Below are 20,759 nucleotides of genomic sequence, written 5' to 3'. Positions count from 1 at the left end.
ATTCCTGGGAGCTTGCAACCCCAGAAATAATCTGGTCTCTTGATCACTACTTCTTACACTAGAAAATACTAAAAGAAGAATAACAAAATATAACGATGCTCTAAAGCTGAAAGAAAAATTTCCAGAACAATAAAGCATCACCCTATCCATCTTTCCTGATTGGATCTTCTCCAGTGCTAGAGAGACGCTTGTAGTTCAGGTGATGAAACGATTAGCCTTTATACGTTGATAAGAGACTGAAACACGTATTAATTCTCAAGGGTCTATTCCGGTGTCATCCAGAAAGAAACCTTTAATTAACAGGACAGACTTTAGCCCAGCATCACTACTGTGCTGATTTGCTCTCTACACCAAAATCAGCTTGCTTAAACAAAGTCAATTCAAGATGTTCACTTTTCAGCTGGTCAGAGCAGAGCCAGGTGTTTGTCTTGCAAAATGACTTAGTAAAAAAGAATTATGTGAATTTATGGAAATCTAGAGCCTTTTTGAAGCTTAATTTATCATTGAATGATCTTACCATGCGTGATGTTATTTTGTATAATAATAATAACCCTTACACATATACCACTTTTCTGATATAAAAACTCTTTATAGGTCATGGGACTCCCCTCAACCACCACCAATGTGCTGCATCTACAGTACCTGGATTTTGCAACAGTAGCCATAGTGCGCCAGAATTCATAGATGGGTATATTAGGAGGCCATGACTGGTAAAGGTCAAGGGGGAATTTGGCCAGAACAACATCTTTAACACCCCTACTCTTATCAAGAAACCCCATGGGATTTTTAATAATTTAGGAGAGTGAGGACTTTGGTTTCACATTCTGAAGGAAAGTGTCTTATTGTAAAATATCATGACCCCCATCAGTATACAGGGAAATTAGGACTAGCACAGACTTCAGAGCGAGGGCTCCCTACTGATCCTCCTAACACCTCTTCTTGCTGCAACCTTAGCTTTCCCAGGGGGTCTTCCATCCAGGTACTGGCCAGGCTCATATCACCTGAGCGTCAGTGGGTTGGCAGTTGTGAGTTGCAGGGTGACACAGCTGCTGACTTAGTTGGGGAAATGTAATTTTTGTTCAAAACATAAATGCACTTACATTTTTTGTTTGTTTTAGATTCTATGTTTGCTCTTAAATATAATCTATAAATTGTTGATTTCTAATAACTTGTCTTCCAAAACCAGTATTGTAAAATATTTACACTTGCATAAGGCAATACAAAACAATGCTTTTCAACCAATTTGTTATTTTTATCTGTACTAAAATTTAGATGACAGATAAACTGAGATATTTATTTACTATAATTCTGATAAACTTATTTGGAGTTTACCACGGAAAGACTTTCCAAATATTAAGAGAAAAAGTTCTGATTAGTAACACCCCCAATTTCCAACTACTGAAATGGTCAGATTAACCTGAACTGTGTCCTATGAAGACAAGTCATATCATGTTTTAGGACAAGGCCTAAACCTACAATCTGCAGGTTCATTCCAAAATAAGACCTTATCACATCAAGCAGTTTATGCTACAATCCACAATATTTGCTAGTGCTCTCTGATGCAAGTGTCAGTGATGCAAGTGATAACAACATAAATCAAAACCTTGTTAGTAAATCTTCCCTTCTTAGAGTAGACATTGTGACATACAGTGCAGACCCTAAATATAAATGAAACCTGCATGGTCACTATGACTGGGTTTTGTGATTTCTGCCCATGTTCATGTGGGTTTTCTCTGCCTGCTCTGGTTTCCTTGATCTACAGATCTTTCAATGCTGGAATAAGTTTCACTCAGATAATGTATTTCAGGATTGCTGATAAAAAAGGAACTTATCACATCTTCTGTATTTTGGACATTTGGAGATATGTGGATTAATTGATCACTCAAGACCTAATACACTCAAGTGACTTTGACTGTTGCATAAGAACTAATCCAGCTCATTAGTGAAAGTTGAGAGGTTGCAGATGAGGGGATTTAAGCTTTTGAATGTCAAGCCTGTTGCTTACTGTCACATTAAGCAACCTGGCAGATTTTACACCCAGACACAGCCTGTCGATGGTTGGCCATGATCTGGAAGACCACAAGTCATGACACCTTACCAACATTGATAGGGAGATGTCCAGCTGTGACGGTCAGTACAGGGGTGTCTAGTTGTTACATATCAAGACTTGTAATGATTGATGATATTCTGACTACAGGGTGCTACAGTACATTGTTCAAGCCCTAGGACCTTACTCACTGCCTTTCCTGTGACTTCATCCTAATATAACAACATTCCAACAGAACATCACACATTCTTATGCTGTTTGTGCAGCAATGGCTTTCTTGCAAGATGAGAATATGAAAGCTATGGTGTGGGTCTTCTATTTCTCACACTTTTCTATTAAAAACTTGTGGGGATGCACTGGAACAGTGTGGGGCATCTAGGGCTCAAAGGTTAGTGATCAGGTGCAATGCATCTGTTGCCACTGTATGGATTATACTTGTGGTAGTGAATGCATATACTACATACTGTAATTCATGATTATAAATAATATAATCATTTAATTAAGTGTATTAAGTAGCTTCCAATAGATTTGAGTTTTTGCAGGCAGTGTGATGGGGCCTAAAGGTAAAAAAGGGATATATAAAAATGATCCTAGAGTATACCTACAGTACTGTATATAGTATAACTACATTAGACATTTACCTGAAGTGCCCTTCTTCTTTTCTCATAAACATAGTCGCTATTTCAAAGCAGTCACAACAAATTGTTATTTAGAGATAAAAGAAAATACTGCGAAGTCCAAAGGGCTTTGAAAATGTCTGGCAATAAAGGCAAAGGAGTAAATGGAGCCTGCAAGAATTTCTGTTTCCCTTTTAGAACATCACTTTAAAAGTGAAATTGACTAACACAGAGAGCAATGCCCTTACCAGACAACAAAGACAACACCTAACACAGTATAAAACCTTCAGGATCACTCTTAATAAAAGACATGAAAAAAGATATTCTGAATTTCACCCAACAGCTTTTTTTATTTTGGGTAACAAGACAATATTAATTCATACAGGTAGTCCAATGTAGCAATTTGTAGTCAAGTCATGTTGAAACTCAAGAAAACCATCCACTAAACTAAAAAAATAAGCAAATTTAAGTATGCTTTAAAATAATAAAGTATACTGAATCCCATGTTGCTGTAAATTAAAATCCATGTGAAACTCTTCTTGATAAAATGCAGGTCACACCATTTTGCTTTTTCCTTTTCCGAGATCATGAAACAATATGAAATAAATATTACCCACTCGACAGTCCTGCCTCCTCACGTTAAATTTAGAATATCTACAGTATAGTAAATAAAGCACTGGTTCTCACACACATTTACTTAAAAGTATGGTAAACCTTGGTTTTATCAGCTATGGAAACCAAACTCCAAAGGTGCTCGTTATCTGATAATATCCATCAATTGATGGGGCAACAGTCAGAGTTCACTTGAGTTGTGTTCAATAAAGCAAGCTCCTGTACTTGTGTTTTGTAGTCCAAGAGTGGAAGCAAAGGTGGAACTTACATACAGTAATACTGCACAGCATGCAGTGGATCGATATTGTTGTATTGGAAAAGACAATATGCAATTGAAATATAATAATTAAATATAATGGTTTCATGATTAAATCAAGTATGGCATGTAGTTTAGTACTGTGAAGTTCCTACTTCTCATTAATACAACCATCGACATTTCAGTGAGGCCAGAAAAAAGGCCAAAATGTTTTTTTTTAAAGATCTTCTTCAATAGTGTGCTGTATAATTGTCACGCTCTGTGTCAAGGGAAATGGTTTGCTAAACTGGATGAAATGAACACAGGACCAATTTAATTTGTTGATCGTTAATCTAAATTTGCAGCTTCTGACCAATCACCACCTATCAATTTTTTATCTTTGAAGTTTTGGTGATACATATACAGCACATGTTTTAGAAAATGTCTGAAATATATCAAAATAATAAAATATGTACTAAGAGATTTGACTTTGTAACTCTTTTAAAAGCTGCCTTGGAGAAAGAATGACATATGAGTTGGGTCCATGGGTTCTATTCCATTCTGGGGTGCCTTCCATGTAGAGTGTGTATCTTCTCCCTATTTCCCTATTTCAGATGAGGTGCTCCAAATTCCTCCCTCCTCCCAAAGGCATGAAGGTTGGGTTTGATTGGCTATTATCCCTTGTTCCTCTTAGGCAACGAAACATGGCATGACATGCCGTCTCCTGCCCACACATGCCATACACAAGATTAATTATTTCAAAAACTAACAATGAAGGTAAGGTTGGTGATAGTTAATTGGTCACATCTATAATAATCCCCATCTTTGAATTGGTTGTTTATCACTCTGTTCTCCTCCCCACTCATAGCTGGTGGTGTGTGGTGAAAGTACTGTTGCACACTATAGCTGCCTTCACATCATCCAGGTGGGGCTGCACATTGGTGGTGGAGGGGAGTCCCCATTACCTGTAAAGCACTTTGAGTGGAGTGTCCAGAAAGTGCTATATAAGTGTAAGGAATTATTCTTATTATTATTACATTGAGTGCAGTCTACTACATCCTGTAAGCCTCAATCTGTGTTTCTGTGAACTGATGTTAAATATAAACTAATCCAATTTATTACCTGTACACATTTGTATACCCTGTATACATTACCTGTACACATCAATGTTGAGAAAAGTGACTTATTCTAATGAAAGAAAATTACCAAGGGGTTTGGTTCTTGGAAGATAAAACAGGCAGAGCTATGCTACACTGTAAGGTGTTTATGAGATCGTGATGTCTGCTGTACCTTCTGATCTTTTTTTAATAAGGGTTAATGATCCCAGTGTGGTAAAGAAACAAGCTGATGTTTGTTAATAAGCAATATGAATCTCTGATGTTTGCAGTGTTACAAGTAGGAGGTGCTGGGCCGCACAGCTCACAGCCCTGATTCCCATTAATTTCCATCTCTTTGGTCCCTTAAATGAAACCCCTGTCCAGCAGACAACTGGCACCCAATTACAACAGGCATTTAAGCCTTGGCTCCCTGATCTTTTCACAGATTTCTACTACACTGGATTCGATGAGCTGGTTTTGTAGTCAATGGGTTTGGAGACTGGAGAAGCATTGTGGTGTCACGATTGTAGTCCCTCCCCCTTAAGGGCGCTCCGGCTCGTTCAGTTTTTAGTTGATTTTGTGCACCTGCTCCCTGTTCCAGCCCACCTTTAAAAGCCAGACGCTCATGCTGTTCCAGGTTCTGTGTTGGAACACGGACACCCAGAGGCTCGCCTATCATCGAGTCGCCCTATGTCCGCTGCTCAGGTAGCATTCGCCTCCTAGGTGTCCTGAACCAGCCGAGCCCGGGACCATGTGCGCCTTGTTCTGTTCCCCCTTTTTCCCCCCCGACCCTTTGTCGGATCCCTCTCCGGTTTTCAACTTTGTCTCGTCTGTCTACCACCCCTCACCGGATCCTGCTCCGGCTTTTAACTTTGTTTTGTTTGTCTTGGATTTATTACCCGGCTCTGGACCTTTGCATGCACTGGACTTCCCTTTGGACTCCCTTTGGGACTGTTCGGCTGGACCACGCCCCCTGGAGCACCTTCATCACGTACCGCCCCCCCGGTTCCTCTACAAGCCCAGTTCCTCGTCTCCCCCCTGTGTGTGTTCACTCCCTTCCGGATTGTGTCATCTCCATAGAGTCCTGAAAGATCCTTCGCAACATGTGGTTCATGGGTTTAGGTGCTAACAGCTTTCTATTCATACATGCATTACCGTAGCTGCTCTTTTTACCTTATTTGGCAGGATTTATTGCTGCTCCACTCTTTAAGTAGGTAAAGCCACTTTCATTTGTAAGGCATTGTCAGTCTTAACTGACAGCCATCTCCCAAATCGCATGCAATACTTTTTCAGCATGCTAGGAGTCATGAACTCATGCAAGAAGATTCATGTTGTAGGGCAGTCTTCATATGGGCTCGTTCTCGTCTCTTGGGCGTAGATCTCAGTAAATGTCAGAACTGTATAGTGCAATCTATTACACAGATGCACACAGGTAGGCACGTTAAGAAGGCCAAAATAATTTCTCTTGAGCCAGATTCTATCCAGCACTTGCAAAACAAGTAACAGACATTTCCCCCTGGAAAGAATCTTGCCATCCTGTCATTTTTGGCAATTTGTTTTATAACTTGTCCACAGGTGTGTTTTTTCTCATTAATGCATTATAGGGACTATTTAAAAGACATTGATTTTTTTTTAAAGGGTTATCGTAAATAATTTATGAAATGCAACCTAGAACTTTGAATGGAAAGTTGACAGCTGTAACACATCCAGGTATCCTAGATGTGTTGTCTAAAAGTGGCCTTTGTAACTGACAACACATCAGCTTTTGTATTTCTTTTGTAAGTTCTGCTGTGTACAAATTTCAGAGCTGTAAAACCCTTTTATTATTACTGCGCTTGACCTTTCAATCATATCGAAACATTAAACCATGAAATACATACAGCAATCAAGGGACTGTATATGCTTAGTACTGATACTGTGGCAATAAACTACAAATGACAAATTGTGTTACTGCTATCCAGTCTGATTTTCAAAGGTTTAAACATGATACAAATTTGACATTATCTCTCCCCTCACAGGTGGCATTTATCTACAGGGGAAAGCCTTTCTTCAAAGACTTTTTCCAGCACACTCATGTCTGCTTCTTTCGTTTCTTTGGATAGGCAAAAAGTATTTAATTTAAGAACTTAGAAACAACATGAGAAAATTTACCAATGGTGAAGGACATTTAGCTCACATTTGGTTGTTAGTAGTTTACTGACATTGATAGATTTTCTTTCATGAGGCTAATTTCAGAAATCTTTTATCTCAGTATTCAGTATTATGCAACAGTAACATTATATTACTTGATTCTGAACAAGATAACTACTGTAATTAAACATGCCATTGACCACATGTTCACAAATCCACCAATTCATGCACGTTTCCTTTGTATGATTATAAAGAATCAGCAATATAGTATGTTCTTTATAACGCATCCCTTATTATGTCTTATTTATATTTTGACATGTAGCTAGAATGCACTGAGAATCTGTTAGTTGATTTTTTATATTTTGAAATTTATTTTTACTTTATTATTTCTTGCAATGATCCTCCCTCCAGCTCCCAGAGAGCCCCAGGGTTTTCTGGTTTTCATTCTGCCTAAATTGTTAATGAACAAGCTAATTCCAAAACCAATTTAATTGATGTGGATTATGCCTGGTTCCACGTTTTTAGTCAATGAGGTTCACTATGATCCACGCGGTGCAGGGCTGTGGCCCTCCAGGACCAGGAGTGATGATCACTAGGTTATTAGGTAAAAGGTTACTCAGGCAAAAGTTGAAAGTTGAAACGTTCTGGCCTGAGCCTTACATCGTAGACAAATGATTTCTTTGTACTGTTTTTTTTTTACAATGAAACGAGTAATCACAGTGTCAGTAAAATGCTGAAATATGTTTTCCTTGACATGTGTAACAATGCTTAAGGATGAAGCAATGGGAAGTACTTGCCTCAGCTGCATTTATAAGTGGTTAAATATTAATAAAGCAATGTATGTTTTACATTTTATACAATGTAAATATCAATTACTCCCCAAAACAATTGCTCATTATGCTTGTGCAATGCTGTGCGGTGCTTCTAGTGACCTCAGGTGTTATCTTTGAAATGATTGCAGCCAAGGTTCAAAGTTTGTGTAGCATTGTCAGCTTTTTATGAACGCTGTCTCCCATGTTCCTCCAGTTCCAGTCTGGAAACAGTGCTCGGAAGAGGAATGCGCCTGCCCAGTTCTCAGGGTGCCAACTAACAGCTTGCAAAACAGCAAGAGAAGATTATTGTCAGCAAAAGGGTATGGTAATTGTCTTGTTTTTTTAATATTAGAAAGATTTTTCTGGGGAGAGAGATGTGTTACCTTGAATGGCTTTTATTTTCAAACATGGGCATAATCCTTTGAAAAGCTGATGTACAGTAAATACCGTATTAGACACACAGTCAAGAGACAGACAGGGAAAGATTTATATGAAATACAGTATGTTACTACTTGACCGCTGTACCATACTGTACAGTGAATTGACTTAGAGATAAACTAAGATATAATTTTGTAAAATTAATCTTTCTTAATAGCAAACTTAAATTCTCCTAATGTGTTAATTTCCATTGGTTTTGTTACCCATATTGAAGGAGAACAAGAAATAAAAATACTGTATAAGTTGTACCAATACCATCTGCAAAACACGTTTCTTGTCTGTGATAGAACTGTACCAGCATTACAGAGAGATTCATTTTACTGAATTAGAGGTACATTCATTATTATTTGAGTAGATGTGTATTATTTGATTTCTTTTTTATTTCTACTGGTCTTTGTCCCTGTATCTTTTAGTTTTTGGTCCAGCCCTGTTCTTAATCATAGTGTATTTAATTTCAGTTTTGTACTCTATCTGAGGCATGTTTTTAAAATTTGTTTCAGATCTTAAAAGGTTGAATACAAACGGTTGTAATTGGTAGTAATCCTATACCAATTTCTGAGTTTCAAGCCTTACCCTTTTGAGGCATGAAAGCTAAATGTAACTAAATGAACCTCTGCACAAGATAAAAAAAACTCAACGTGGGAGTGTTTGATCCTGTGTCATTTCCGCCTGTGTATGCTTTATCATCTACATAGAGGTGTGTAGACAGAAGTAAGACAACGAACTGTTAAGAAGAGATTACATGAAGTTCTGCACGTTGAAGAGAGTGGGGCGAAACACTTAAAATATCATATTTTTTAAACTAAGGACTGAGTGCAGAGACAGTTAAACAAAAGTTTAAATAGGCAAACAGGTCAATTAAAAGCATAAATTTACACAAGTGATTAACTGGTCATTTGGAACAAAAACTAGATAAAACTAGAGTCTCCCAGGACCAGTCTTGGGAAATACTGGTCTGAATAATATTATAAATCTATTAATTATTTTTTATGGGAATCTCAAAGGTGATTCTGAACAGGAAGATAAATATTGCCCAGCTGCATGTGTATCACACAAGCACTACTTTTCATGCCAGCACACATCTGGGTACATGCTACTTTAGTATGGTTAGGTTCAAGACCATTCAAGTGTACTGTACATGAAGTAAACTAATAACATCCTAAATTAAGAAAATGTATATATTCTTGAGGGGCATTAAACCACAAATTAGGAATGTATACAAGAATTATCTCTATCAAAAATTACCTATACTGATTTCTCAGCAATAGAATGTATTGAACTTGGTTTATTTACAAGAATAGAGATTCATGTCAAGAACCAACTACATTCTGTAAGCTAGTAGTTTTCAGAAGAGCTAATCAACCTCAAGTCACGATCTTTATAACAGACATTTCACTGTAGTGGGACTTTGGAAGCACAGATATGTCAAGTCACAGGCATTGCATTGTATGAGAGGAGTGAAGAAGATTTCAAAGTTCATGTTATGCAAAGTTGTCATAGTGCATTTTTTTTTTACTATGAAGGCTTTAAGAGAAAAGGGTGATAGAAAAATATTATGAAGAGAAAATAAACATTTCCCCTAATACATTTCCCCAATTATGATAGGTGATAGCTCTACCTATACTGAGCTTCTAAAATCCATCCATCCATTCTAACTGCTTCTTCCAATTCAGGTTCAAGCCAGAGCCTATCCTGGCAACCAATGGGCACAAACCAGGATACACCCAGGAGAGAACACCAGTCCATCGCAGGGCAGACACACAGACAAGTATACACTCACACCAGGGCCAATTTTCCCAGAATGCAATGAACTCAACAGTATGTTTTTAGACTGTGAGAGGAAACTAGAGCACCTGGAGGAAACCCGTTTGAACATAGGGAGAACGTACAAACTCCACACAGATAACACCCCAAGTCCACAATTGATCCCAGGGCCCCAGTACAGCAAGACAGCAATGTATAGTATAATATACTATTTTTCTTTCTTATAGCATTGTTTAGTGAAAGAGTCCCACATAAAAACGTAAATCGAAAGACCACTGTGATATGCACAATCATTTATCATGCACCTTTTTGAAATCATCCTGAAAGACATTATTTTATGTGTTTCAGTCAGCCAATTGTTATCATTTCCTATTTCAAGAATCTTTATTTCATCAGGCCATATCTGGAAATTGAATAACTATTAAAAATTGTGCAGCAATGAAAATGTCACAACTAAGATTAAAATAAGAAACCCGATGAGTTGGTTTGGGATAACAGGTCACGGATTTAGTTTTGAGTAGTTTCAGAATTTAATTTGATGATCATATTAAAGATTAGGAAAGGTAAATGTGATGTACACTGGCAATTAAGGTCAGAGGGAAAGAAAAGCCTTCTGTTGCAAACAGAAGAGTACAATCCCTAACCAACAGCGGTATCAATTTGTGAATGTGAGGTGTTGGCTCTGCATAGCACACTCCCACCTAAATTAGACAAACTGTGATTTTACTCAAGCAAAGGTCTTCTGATTTCATCAGTTGTTGAGTCATTGTGTGTAGGTGTTGTAATTTGACTTTGATATGATTGTGCATTCTATCTCTAACATACTGTATACAATATCTGTCACTTTCACCCTCTTCCTGTCTTAACATTACAGAAATGTAAAAACAGAAGCTCTAATAACGTTCATAAATAGCCTCTGTTATACATTTAATATGCAGTATTAAGCAAAGCAAAATGGATGAAAATGTGAATATATTACAAAGTTCAGAGAAAAAAATGTTCTAGTTATGCAATATACCACTCTTATGAAGATCTGATGTCTTCTTTGAGGCTTTGTGGTTTCCTGCACAAGAAGACACTTATTGCTGCAAAAGCATATACTGCTGATGAAAGTGCACCTTTGCACTTAGATCGATGTTTAGACATTTCCATATCGATGAGTTATTAATAATTACTCACATGTTGTATTGAGACGTCAGTTCTAATATCAATATAAAAAGATGCAAAGTAAGCAAGGGAATGGGCCTTTCTTGGATTTTCTGTTCTGTACATCTGCAGGTGACCACAACTGTCTGAGACTTACTGTTTGCGGATTTACTTCCTCTCAGGATCTGAATTATACCTCAGGATGAGTTGCATTCTTCAGTTTTTGTTTTCTCCACTGCCGACTCCTGCCATTGCTGGTCTCTTCACCTTTGGCGCTGGTATACTAATCTGGCTGGTGACTCGCCCCAAACCCATCAAGCTTCCAGTTGACCTCAACAGGCAGACTGTGGGAATCAAGGTAAGTCAGTGTGTTTTGAAGACCCATACAATAGGGAAAACTCCGTGGTGATATTAAGTAGCCCTTTCCATGCTATGGATCAAATACCCCTCAACTCCAGAAGACTTGTATAAACCTCCCACCTACAAGCGATGCTTATAAAAAGTGGGGGTTTGTAAAAACAGCAATAAGGCGGGAATCACTCTAAATATTTTTACCTTTTAAAGTCATCCTACTGTATGTGACCTTTTTTTTGCAGTGGTTCAGGTCTTTTTTTCACATAAACTATTAAGAAATTGGCACAGATTCTGAAAAGAAACACAACAATGAGTCTTACTTCAAAAACGTGCTTTAAAATCAAGTTAAACGGGAATGGTAAAAATCTCCAAGGTGACTTTAATATAATACAAAGTTTACAGCCACATATACAGCATGTCCTCATTTGTCTCTTCTATTGTCAGATTATGAAGAGCATAATCTAAGCACAACCTTTACCGTTAAATAGACCCTATAAAGATCACAACAATATCCTGTATTAAATACAACACAATAGTAAAAGAGACAGAGACAAAGAGACCCGAAACACACAACCAAAGTTGGGTTTGAGTAAAGGGGAGTCACATTTTGCAGTGTACATTGTGTAATTCGTTGTTTTATCTAAATTATCTTCAGCAACACTAAATTATAATGCAGATACACTGTAAAGCAGTGGCCCCATGTACTGGTGATTTCAGTGCTTCAACGTGTCTCTTCCCTGCACTCTTGCAGGGGCTACATTTCCCATTCACCATGGCCATACAATATGAAATGAAGTAAAAGCTTTTTTCACATTTTGTGCAAGTGAAATAAAGAAAACAAAGAAAAACATTTACAGTTGTGCTTTATTTTTTCTCTTATGGGCAAAAAAATTGCCAATGACATGCAATTCAATGCAATTCAAGTACTCCATATCTACAGAGCTGGCAGTCTGTCTGGCTGCTTGTAAGGTGTGTCCTGCAATTACTAGGTCATTCATAGTGGAAAGGCTTTTTTATATTTGTTTGCAAAAGAGGCAGATGTTGAACCCAGAGTCGGTAAGGAGTTAAAATCAGTGTCACCAGTTTTTTTTATGTTTATCCATATCTGAGAAAGAGTATTGGATTGTTTATACTTGAACAAAGAACCCTCTGTGAGCACGATCAGATCCACACTGGCCCCGTATGGCTATACCATCTGTGGTCCTATAGAACTCAGTCATGTAAAAATTAGCTCACTGTCCATTTTTCCCATTGTATTTCCACCTTTCTTTCATATTCTATATACTGTATATATGCCCAGAATTATAGACAAATCACAACATTACACAGTTATAAACAAGTCACAAAATTACTTCCGCTTTTTTGTACTTGATGTTGTGTTAACATTGTTCTTAAAGTACTTAAGATTGTGCTAAAAGGCTAAAACTCATTACAATATTGCTTTGAATTAGTAGAATTGACTTTGATATACACTTGGCAATTATTTCACCTTGCCAGTTCGTTAAGTGGTTGTATTAGAAATATTTACTGTATGTACAAACAGGGGGAATCTCACCCACTGTACAGATATGCAGCAGTAATATATTCTGTAAAAATAAAATGTTGTCTAATGCACAATTGTGTTGACATGGCACAATGTGTTTAGTCGCCTGGTAACTATTCCGATTGTGTCAAATCAGCAGGGAGCCAATATAAGTACAGGGGATTATGTGATTTTAGAGTGTGACACTTGTGGCAAACTCAATAGTTCCTAGGAAGGAAATTAGACATGATGTACGGATATACAGACTTCACCTATAGAATACAATGTTTTATCTAAAGGTTGATAACATGCTTGACCCTGCTCCAAGTGCAAGACTCAGCAGAGGGTGATTGAAGTGATTGTATGTGTCTCTATATCAACCATTTCAAGAGACCACTTAGTGAGCAACAGTGTTGCTCCCCTGTGCAAGTGCAAACAGGATTCACCATTGCCGGGCACACAAAGACACAAACATGCACACACTTACACCAGGTCCAGTTTCCCCTTAAGCCAATAAACCCACTAGTATGTTTTTAGACACTGGGAGGAATCTGAAAAGCCACTCAAATATGTGGCGAACGGAAAAACTCCATGCCGATCATGCCCAGTAATTCAACCCAGGGCCCCAGAACTGCAGGGCATCAATGTTAACCACTGTGCCATGCTGCACTCTTTTGAACCATATTGTCATTGAAAATTATTGTGTAACCTCCGTAAGCATAGTGATCAGCCATCAGCCACCAAATGTGTGAAACATTTGGAATATCAAATGCTTTCTTTCACAAACAGGATGGGGCAAGGAGAAGTGCTTTGCTCAAAGATGATAAACTTATGTCGTACTACTATGAAGATGCCCGGACATTGTATGAAGTTTTCCAGAGGGGTCTACATGTATCAGGTACGGATGTAGAAGGATTTGTTTAAAATAAGTTCATTATAGTGAAGGTGATTTCAATATCAAGTATTCTTTAAAATACTTTATTCAAATCCCTTTTTTCTTTTGGTATATTTCAGTGTTCACTTTACAATTTTTGGCTTCACTGCGGTGCTTATGAGATTCCTCTAAGATTGTTTTTTTAAATTTCATTTCCAGGAAATGGACCGTGTCTGGGCTATAGAAAGCCAAGGCAGCCTTATCAATGGCTGAAATATAAGCAGGTAACTAATTTGAGAGCTGTCGGTAATTATGATTGTCTTTTCTTAGTTTGAACTAATCTTGTGACAGTAGCATCTAACGTGTTTTGTACCCTTATAAGGTGTCTGACAGAGCTGAATATTTGGGCTCAGGATTACTACACAGAGGACTGAAACCATCTCCTGATCAATTCATTGGCATTTTTGCCCAAAACAGGCCAGAGGTACTGTACATTACCAAGGAAAGGAATGAGTGATCATTTAGAACACAGTGAGCATAAAGTAAGCATGAAGTTCTAAAAGGGAGATGCATCAAAACATGTCAAAGTGTTGTATAGTAAAATTAACAGCTTATATGAATAAGATACAACATGATGTTCTTCATTGTTTTTAGTGAATTTTGAATCCCTTTTTCTTAAGTTTATTGAAAAACTCCCTTATTTTCACATGCAAGTCAAACTAAACCCTTATGGCTTGTTCTTATAAGTAACAACTATTTCTGATAATTCTGTGTCTGAATTTCTCAGGATGCTTTTTTTTTTAAAAAAGAGAATTTATTTTCCAGTGGGAAAGTATTTCACAAAAAGCACACTTATTCACACATAAAATTGTGAAAGAGTGAAACAAGCTGCCCATCCATGTTGTTAAAGCAGATATGATTTATTTCTCATTAGAAACAGCTGAATGGGATCCTCAGATCAATTAACTAGTAAAAAGGCAAATGAGTTATATTGGGTGAAGGGGGTCCTATTAACTGCAACCATGCTTACATTCTTATTACATTATTTATTTATATTATGTGGAATTTAAACACTGTTTTTGTGGCTCACTCATTAAATTCCCTTCAAGGCATGTCAAAGTTCTAATTTTAAGGTATTTAGGTACTGTCTCCTATGATAAATGATTCCAATGTCAAAAATAGACAGGACATATTGCAGACTATTTAGTTTATGAATTACAAATACCGTGGAGCTAAAATTAGGTGCTTGCTATCAGGAACTAGTCCCATATGGTATTCATCTTCAATGAAAGCAAACTGAACAATGAGCATGATTAACCTGTTCTTGCTGAAGCTCAAAAACAGATTGTAGCAGATGGTGATGGGTTGTTTTTTCTTTTTCCAGTGGATTATTTCTGAGCTTGCCTGTTATACCTACTCCATGGTGGCTGTTCCACTTTACGACACACTGGGACCTGAGGCACTGGTATACATTGTTAATAAAGGTAACTAACTGAGGTTTAGTGGTCATGTTCCGCTTTAGATTGCATACCACACATTTGTCAGGTATCCTTCTTGTTTGAAGCCAAAATAAAACATAAGGACCTGGTTTGCATTTATTCATACAATAAATGTATACAAAAAATGAATATCCAACAAATACAATAGTAGAAATCGGAGGTAATGATTTATTTTTATTTTTTAAAACGCAAGCGAGTGTTATCACATTTTTAAATAACTGAACCACAGAAATTAGTGTTACCCCTGGGAATTATTTCGCAAATGTCCCAACATTGGCCAGAATTTGTTGAAGGCAAAGATTAGTACGGTACACCAGTACCTCTTTTTACTAATGTACTTTTATGAAACTAAAACAAACTTTTATGAATTGTTACACACATTTCGAAAAACGAAAACCAACTTTGGAACTACGAAGATGCGATTCAAAACCTCTGCCAAATGTAGAGAATGAAGAGGAAGGCGTCATACAACTCCTTTCATATTGTGTTCGTATCACAGTCCACTACCCAGTGTGGGTGAGAGCTAGCACAGAGCCTACGGAGCGGCAGGAGAGACGCGTGTGATACAGTTCACCTCGCCTTGCTTTGTGCGTTGTTCGCTATTGTATGCGTTCTTACTTTTCCTGTTTAGAATTTATCATGGACCCTAACTGTGCTAAGACAATAAATGAAAATTGTGAGAGTGTGTGTAATTACACAGAAAGCAAATGAAGTGGTTACTGTACAGTATTGTACTTAGGTATGATTAATGATGTCTAACTAGTAAAGCAGTGTTTATTATTACTAAAAACAAACAGTATGAAGGTTTCTTTTGTCACTTTTTGGGTGAAAAAAGTAAAAGTGGGAGAGAGGTTTTTTTAGTGCCCGAACAGATTCAAATTTTTCCCCATAAGAGATAATGGAGATAGGTTTTTCTTTTTATTTATTTTTGACGATACAAACGGGTTTCTTAACTCTTAATAAGAAATACGGTTATAGTATTTTGTTTGTTTGTTTGGCTCTTTATGTTTCAGCAGTTTTTGATTAAAGCCTTGACCACGCTGTGCAGCAAAAAATAAAACTGTGTGAGTCATTCATAAGTGCCCCATTCCTACTGCCTCCCCTTTTCTGATTAAGGGTCTTATGTTAGAAAACATTTTTATTTCTCTTTTAGCTGAAATATCCACTGTGATATGCGACAAACCTGACAAGGCTGCAATTCTCCTGACAAACTGTGAGAAGGGCCTGACGCCAGTACTTAACTCCATTGTCCTCATGGACCCTTTCAGCACAGATCTGAAGGATCGAGGCATGAACTGTGGGGTTGAGATACTTGCTCTCAAGGAAGTGGAGGTATAAGGGTCCAAATTTTGTTTTGCAATAGAAATTGTACTGTATGTGTCGGCCCCTTCATGGACATTTGAATACCAACTCTGAAAGGATTATTACACAACTCAAACTCTTCTACCTCTATTATTTTGATTTAGTCAATGTGTATTTTGAGAGAAATTTCCAAAAAGTACAGAAGAATGCAAAGCTATTGTGGTTTTGCTTCCACACATGCCCGATGATACATTTTTTAGATTTGTTTACTGCAATGTTACTTAAATGTTAAATATTGATTAGACAGGATAAAGCCCATTTGAGATCAGAAATGAGAAGGAGAGGTCAGCAAAGTTAAGGTTCAAAATAAAGAATTTACTTGACAAGATTATACAAAAGAAACAAAATTAGTTAAATAACTTAAAACTGTTCAGAAACATAAAAAATCCAGTGCTTTTACCAAAGAAAGGAAGAGCAAATGAACTTTATCTCACAACTAACAAATGCTGTGGGGTTTTATAGGTCAGTCACTAGGATATGATTGATTTGTTGATTTGTTGAATGGGGGGTTGACTCGTTGACCATGGAGAAGCAGTATCGTGCCACATTTCAGCAAAAGAGCAGAGATTAAATATTGATTTCATAAAATGAATCACTGTATAATAATGTTTTACATTTACTGTTCCATGCTTGCTCAGTGTGATTTTTATTTTTTTGTACCTGCACAGGCCATTAGTTTATTACTACTGTTAGGCTACTATCAGCATATGTGAGGGATTGTGCCCAAGCCAACAGATAAAATACATGTGATTTCCTTGGGAAGAAAAAAAGAATACAAGACTATTAAACACGAACAAATCCCATGAGACCAGGCAAATCTGTCAACAGTCTTATAATCCTGTCACTAATTATATCCCCTAAGTTAGAGGATCATGTTTTATTCTTGAATCCAGATAGCGGCATAATTATTAACTTTAAATTAGCCAGGCTTTTTAATTTGTGTCTTTTGTACAGTACTTAATCTAGTAACTTGATCACTTAAAATTTAAATTGCTGTTCCTTGCTTTTCAGACACTGGGCAAAAATGACCTGAGGAAACCAATTGTATGTACTGTGAATATTTGTTTAGTATGGTAAAACTTTGTTGTAAACTAAATAGCATACAAGTGTGAGACATAATAAAATTTTAATATGCTGTTTATTAATTATACAATTTCAATAGATCATTCATAAAGTTAAAAACTATTAACTAAGCCTTACTTAGTGATAACTAAGCATAACTAAGGTGATCAAAAAGTCATAATATGATTTCCAATGATTTCTTGCTTCCATAAAGTGCGATGTTTGCATACAATTAGCTAATTATGTTTCCAATTGTCTGTATCTCTAAATTCCCCTTTTAACCCTATAATTAATATGTATAAAATGTATATAAGATGCTTATTAACATTCTTATCACTTGTATATTAATGGATTTTAGTTTATTGATTTTTGTTTTATTTTGTAGTCTAACTCATTATTTTATCGAATACATTTTGCTTTCTTTACTTGCAGCCTCCTAAGCCAGAAGACCTCAGTATTGTGTGTTTCACAAGTGGAACAACAGGTATGTTCTCTGTCAGTGATTTTACATCATTTTACAACAGTTTAGCCTAAATTCACAATTTAATTCAAATAATATAAAGTCTATACTGTATAAAGTACATTCAGGTCTGACATTTTACCAGTTCATTTAATTCACATTCTTTGCTTTGAGTCTTTTCACAATACAACAGATTCATGGTAAACTGAAGATGACTGCTTCCATATTACTTTCAACTTTAATCAAAAGCAAATCTATGCAAGGAAAGTTATGTTATTCCCCCTATACTCATATACTATACTTCTGTGCCAGTGCTATTGTACTGTGGCTGCAAAAAGAAAAGTTTCCTCATGAAGCCAATTCTATATACAGTATGTTTCTTCACTTTAGGTGATCCCAAAGGAGCTATGCTTACTCATGAGAATGTAGTAGCAGATGCTGCTGGTTTTATAAAAAGCACTGAGGTATATTCATCGTCATCTTCTTCTTCTGCTTCTTATGTGAGCTTCTCAGAATACTTTAACATTGTGAAAGACTGCTGTAATCAAATCAACTGTATCACTAATACTGAGACAAAGGATACAATCTATTAATAAACCAATGTGATGTGATAGAAAGCACAGTGTTTAAAATGAATTCTGTAAAGGTTACACTGTTTGGTAATCAGTGGGAAAACATTTAGGTTTTATATACTTATTTAGTTATTTATAAAATGAAAAAATAAGGACTGCTGGGACTTCAGCAGAAAACCTCAGTAAGCCTTGGTGGATTTTGTTTTCTGTTTTCTGAATTTCATGCTTGAATTCAAGTCTCTTTTGCTGTTACACGAAGCGTGCAGTAGAGATACTCCTAAACTAAAGTAAAAGTAACATCCTAAAGCAATGCTCACACTGTATCATTGGTGTTCATCATTTATTTAAATGGTAATACATCATGAGAGAAAAGTTCATGTAAAAACACAGATCTTTGTTCCATTAACTAGAATCATACACTGGGCCCTTCCTGAGGTATGAATGTTTGCTTGTTATTAATCTGAGTTTAATCAAAGTGCACTTTCTTTTCAGTCAGCATTTGGCCCTCTCCCACAGGATGTCTCAATCTCATTCCTACCACTGGCTCATATGTTTGAAAGAGTAGTTCAGGTACCGTAAGATATCTTACCATAAACCCTAACAGCTTGACTGATATTTATTTTTTAGTATAAACATATACATTATATTTTGTGAATATGTTAAAAACTGTTTGATTTATATATCACTAAAGATTGCTGAACTTGTTGTTTGCTTGCCAGTGTAATTATTGGATTCTGCTTTGCTGTGTGTGTATTTAGACAGCCTTTCTAAAAAAATGTAGGTTCTGTGTGGGTGGGTTTTAAAAAATTATTGCTTTTCCTCTTATTTTATAATCCATATTTTATTTAGCCTGGCAATCATATATAATGTTCACAATTACGGCTTTTTGGGAATGCCAGCTAGAATGAATTGCTTCTATATGTTATGCACTTTTTATTTTTCTGTTTGTGTAAGATTTCATTGACGAAACCATGCAATTAAGGCAGTGTCTACTCTTGCCTGGTAACAGCACGGTATCTATGCTTTGAGAATTTGAAGTCTCTTAAATGAGGTAGTAACTTCCGCTATAAAGATAATCCAGACAGTCTCAGCTAGCAGTCTGTTAAATCTTCTATTTTTCTAATCTTCTAAGGGCAATTGAGGACATTTATGAGAAAGACTATATGACCTATGCCCCCCCCCCCAAAAAAAAAACTAAATTTGCCATTGAACTATAAAGCACACTGCCTACTGTAAGTGTTGTGGCTGGTTAAGATACACTCTCAGGGATGATTACAACGGTATACTGTATGTGGTAATGAATTATATTCCTGGTCTTGCAGACGGTAATGTACTCAAGTGGAGCCAAGGTGGGCTTTTTCCAAGGAGATATCAAGCTATTGCCTGATGATATGAAAGCTCTACGCCCAACAGTGTTTCCAGTTGTGCCCCGGCTGTTGAACAGAGTATATGACAAGGTACCAGTATGGGATATTATTTAAATTGCAAAGTGGGTGAAGTTCTGTGGACCTTTCTGGATCTTTCCTAAAGCCTTTTGATTGCAGGTCCTAAAGGTTTTGATTATTTTTTAGAAAAATAGTCTGCACAACATCACTTGGGGGAAACATCAATCTTTATGTGAAAAGAAAAATAAGAGATCAGTTATGCCTAGAAGTATGAAGCATCTGAAGAGGCTGACGTTGAAAACTGCCGTGCCGAATTCAATTCAATCTGAATGAAAAGTCCACATTCTTGATAGATTTGACTGTGTACCAGATATTAACATAGACAATATGTTTTGTTGTATTTTCATGTCAGGTTCAAAGTGGAGCCCAGACGCCTTTCAAGAAGTGGTTATTGAACTTTGCAATTGAAAGAAAACATTCTGAAGTGAAGCAGGGAATCATAAGAAATGATAGCATATGGGACAAGCTTATCTTCCACAAAGTTCAGGTATCCCTCAGAGAAATCAATAAGCCTCATTGTGCTAAAACTCACCTTATGTTAAGGTCTAATTCGGCAGCCTGTGATAGCTGTAATTATTCATATAGAAAGTGAAAGTAATATTTTCCTGCTGACATAATTAATAGGGAAGATTTTCCTTTTTTTCAAAAATAGTATGTTAACTCTCCATGACTGAGTAATGCGAACATTTATAAATATCTTTGCTGTCACAT

The 20,759-nt window shown here is 36.7% G+C and overlaps 1 protein-coding gene across 2 annotated transcripts in view; it reads left to right on the top strand.

Annotated features, from left to right (window-relative positions):
- Nucleotides 1-20,759, top strand: part of acsl5 (acyl-CoA synthetase long chain family member 5) — a 36,918-nt gene that overhangs the window by 8,396 nt on the left and 7,763 nt on the right. The window contains exons 2-14 of one of the 2 annotated variants that reach the window (XM_088635813.1): nucleotides 7,765-7,870; nucleotides 11,081-11,256; nucleotides 13,564-13,672; nucleotides 13,868-13,932; nucleotides 14,031-14,132; nucleotides 15,033-15,132; nucleotides 16,301-16,479; nucleotides 17,521-17,553; nucleotides 18,004-18,055; nucleotides 18,422-18,495; nucleotides 19,096-19,173; nucleotides 19,926-20,060; nucleotides 20,401-20,535. In XM_088635813.1, coding sequence (XP_088491939.1) covers nucleotides 11,101-11,256; nucleotides 13,564-13,672; nucleotides 13,868-13,932; nucleotides 14,031-14,132; nucleotides 15,033-15,132; nucleotides 16,301-16,479; nucleotides 17,521-17,553; nucleotides 18,004-18,055; nucleotides 18,422-18,495; nucleotides 19,096-19,173; nucleotides 19,926-20,060; nucleotides 20,401-20,535 — 1,218 coding nt within the window. In that variant the 5' untranslated portion in view covers nucleotides 7,765-7,870; nucleotides 11,081-11,100. Of the gene's footprint in view, nucleotides 1-7,752; nucleotides 7,871-11,080; nucleotides 11,257-13,563; nucleotides 13,673-13,867; nucleotides 13,933-14,030; nucleotides 14,133-15,032; nucleotides 15,133-16,300; nucleotides 16,480-17,520; nucleotides 17,554-18,003; nucleotides 18,056-18,421; nucleotides 18,496-19,095; nucleotides 19,174-19,925; nucleotides 20,061-20,400; nucleotides 20,536-20,759 lie in introns of those variants that run through there. The other variant, XM_088635812.1, reaches the window with a different exon arrangement.

This window comes from Lepisosteus platostomus, chromosome 6, assembly GCF_059453375.1.
Source record: "Lepisosteus platostomus isolate fLepPlt1 chromosome 6, fLepPlt1.hap1, whole genome shotgun sequence".
In the NCBI taxonomy this organism is placed as follows: Eukaryota; Metazoa; Chordata; class Actinopteri; order Semionotiformes; family Lepisosteidae; genus Lepisosteus; species Lepisosteus platostomus.
Note: the sequence above shows the minus strand (reverse complement) of the source record. Positions and strands in the feature narration are given on the sequence as shown.